The 1,569-nt window shown below is 42.8% G+C and overlaps 1 protein-coding gene across 1 annotated transcript; it reads right to left on the bottom strand.

Moving 5' to 3' along the window:
• Positions 1-306: 306 nt before the first annotated feature.
• On the bottom strand, positions 307-1,246 carry LOC113249281 (olfactory receptor 4F21-like). Its single transcript, XM_026490787.3, is given in 2 exon segments — positions 307-480; positions 482-1,246. Coding segments are annotated over 2 exon segments (939 nt in total).
• Between the last annotated feature and the right edge of the window lie 323 nt (positions 1,247-1,569).

The raw sequence follows: 1,569 nt of genomic DNA on the forward strand, positions 1-1,569 counted from the left end.
GATACTTCATGTTCTGAAGGCCTCAAAGAAGTATGCCGTCTTATATTTCTAAAATTAGTTCATATAAATACTGCTCCTTAGGAATTTAGTCTTGAGATTACTATAATCATTGGTTTAAAAATACTTCCTGTGTAACTCTCTCTTTTCAAAAGTGAATGTCCCTCCCCCCTGAGTGAAAAACAAAATAGACCCAGTATCAGTTGTATATTCAAATCAAGAAAAGACAAATAAGAGCATTTTTCTAAGTTTGACCATCAGTAATGAACATCAGTAATCAACAAGGGCTCTTCACAGTACAGGCATCACTTAAGAGATCGTCCTGTAATTTACTAGCTGTCTGCATAGCCTCCTCATTGCCACCTTCATTTCTTGATTCCTGAATGTAGAGATGACCGGATTCAGGAAAGGAGTGAGAACAGCATCAAAGATGGCCAGAAACTTATCCAGGTGTATAGTGGGACTTGGCCATGTATAAAAAAAAAATCAAAGGACCAAAGAGCAAGAATACCACAGTGATGTGAGCTGACAGTGTGGACAGAGCCTTGGATGAACCAGCTGAAGAGTGTTTCTGAACAGTGAGAATGATGGTGATGTAGGAAATGATCAGTATGAAGAAGGAGCCAACAGAGATGAGTCCACAATTGGCTGTGACCATAAACTCTAGTCGGTAGGTGTCTGTGCAGGCAAGTTTGATGAACCGAGGAAGGTCACAGTAAAAGCTGTCCAATACATTAGGACCACAGAAGGGTAAGCCTACCACAAAAGCCAGTTGAACCACAGAGTGGATAAGGCCAGTCATCCAGGCAGCCACTAAAAAGAAGATGCATGTTCTTGGGCTCATGATGGTCAGATAGTGCAGAGGCTTACATATGGCAACATATCTGTCAAAGGCCATGGCAATGAGCAGCACCATCTCCACACCACCAATGACGTGGATAAAGAAGATTTCAGTGATGCAGCCACCAGAGGAGATGACTTTATGCTTTCTGAAAAGGTCATAAATCATCTTGGGAGAAGTGACTGAAAAAACTCCCAGGTCAATGAAGGAAAGGTTGGCCAACAGGAAGTACATGGGAGAGTGCAAGTGAGGGTCAGAAGTCACACTGAGCATGATGAAGGAGTTTCCCATCATGTTTGCCACATAAAACGTGGAGGAGAACACAAAGAGGAGAAGTTGGATCTCCTAGGAGTTGGTGAGTCCCAGGAACACAAACTCTGACACCATGGAGTGATTCATTCCATCCATTGGCTTCGTTGGCACTGCTACCTGAGGAAGGACAATAGGAGAAAATGTAAATTATGATAATTATGTTAATAAACTGGGAGAGAGGTCAAAATTATGAAAGCCTGCTTCTACTGTAGAATTAGAACCGACCTGATATGCTCATGGCCTCTCAAACGTGATTACCCAGAAAAATTGGTGGCTGTCAGGTGGAGCTGCTCTCTACCACCAGGTTGTCTCTGCATTTGATACCCTCTGCTTCCTCTCAGGTTTGATGCCGTGATTACTCTTGAGGTGTAACAATAGTCAACATGAGCCCCAGTCCCGTAGAACTAATCACTATTGCA

This window comes from Ursus arctos, unplaced genomic scaffold (assembly GCF_023065955.2).
Source record: "Ursus arctos isolate Adak ecotype North America unplaced genomic scaffold, UrsArc2.0 scaffold_6, whole genome shotgun sequence".
NCBI classification, from domain to species: Eukaryota; Metazoa; Chordata; class Mammalia; order Carnivora; family Ursidae; genus Ursus; species Ursus arctos.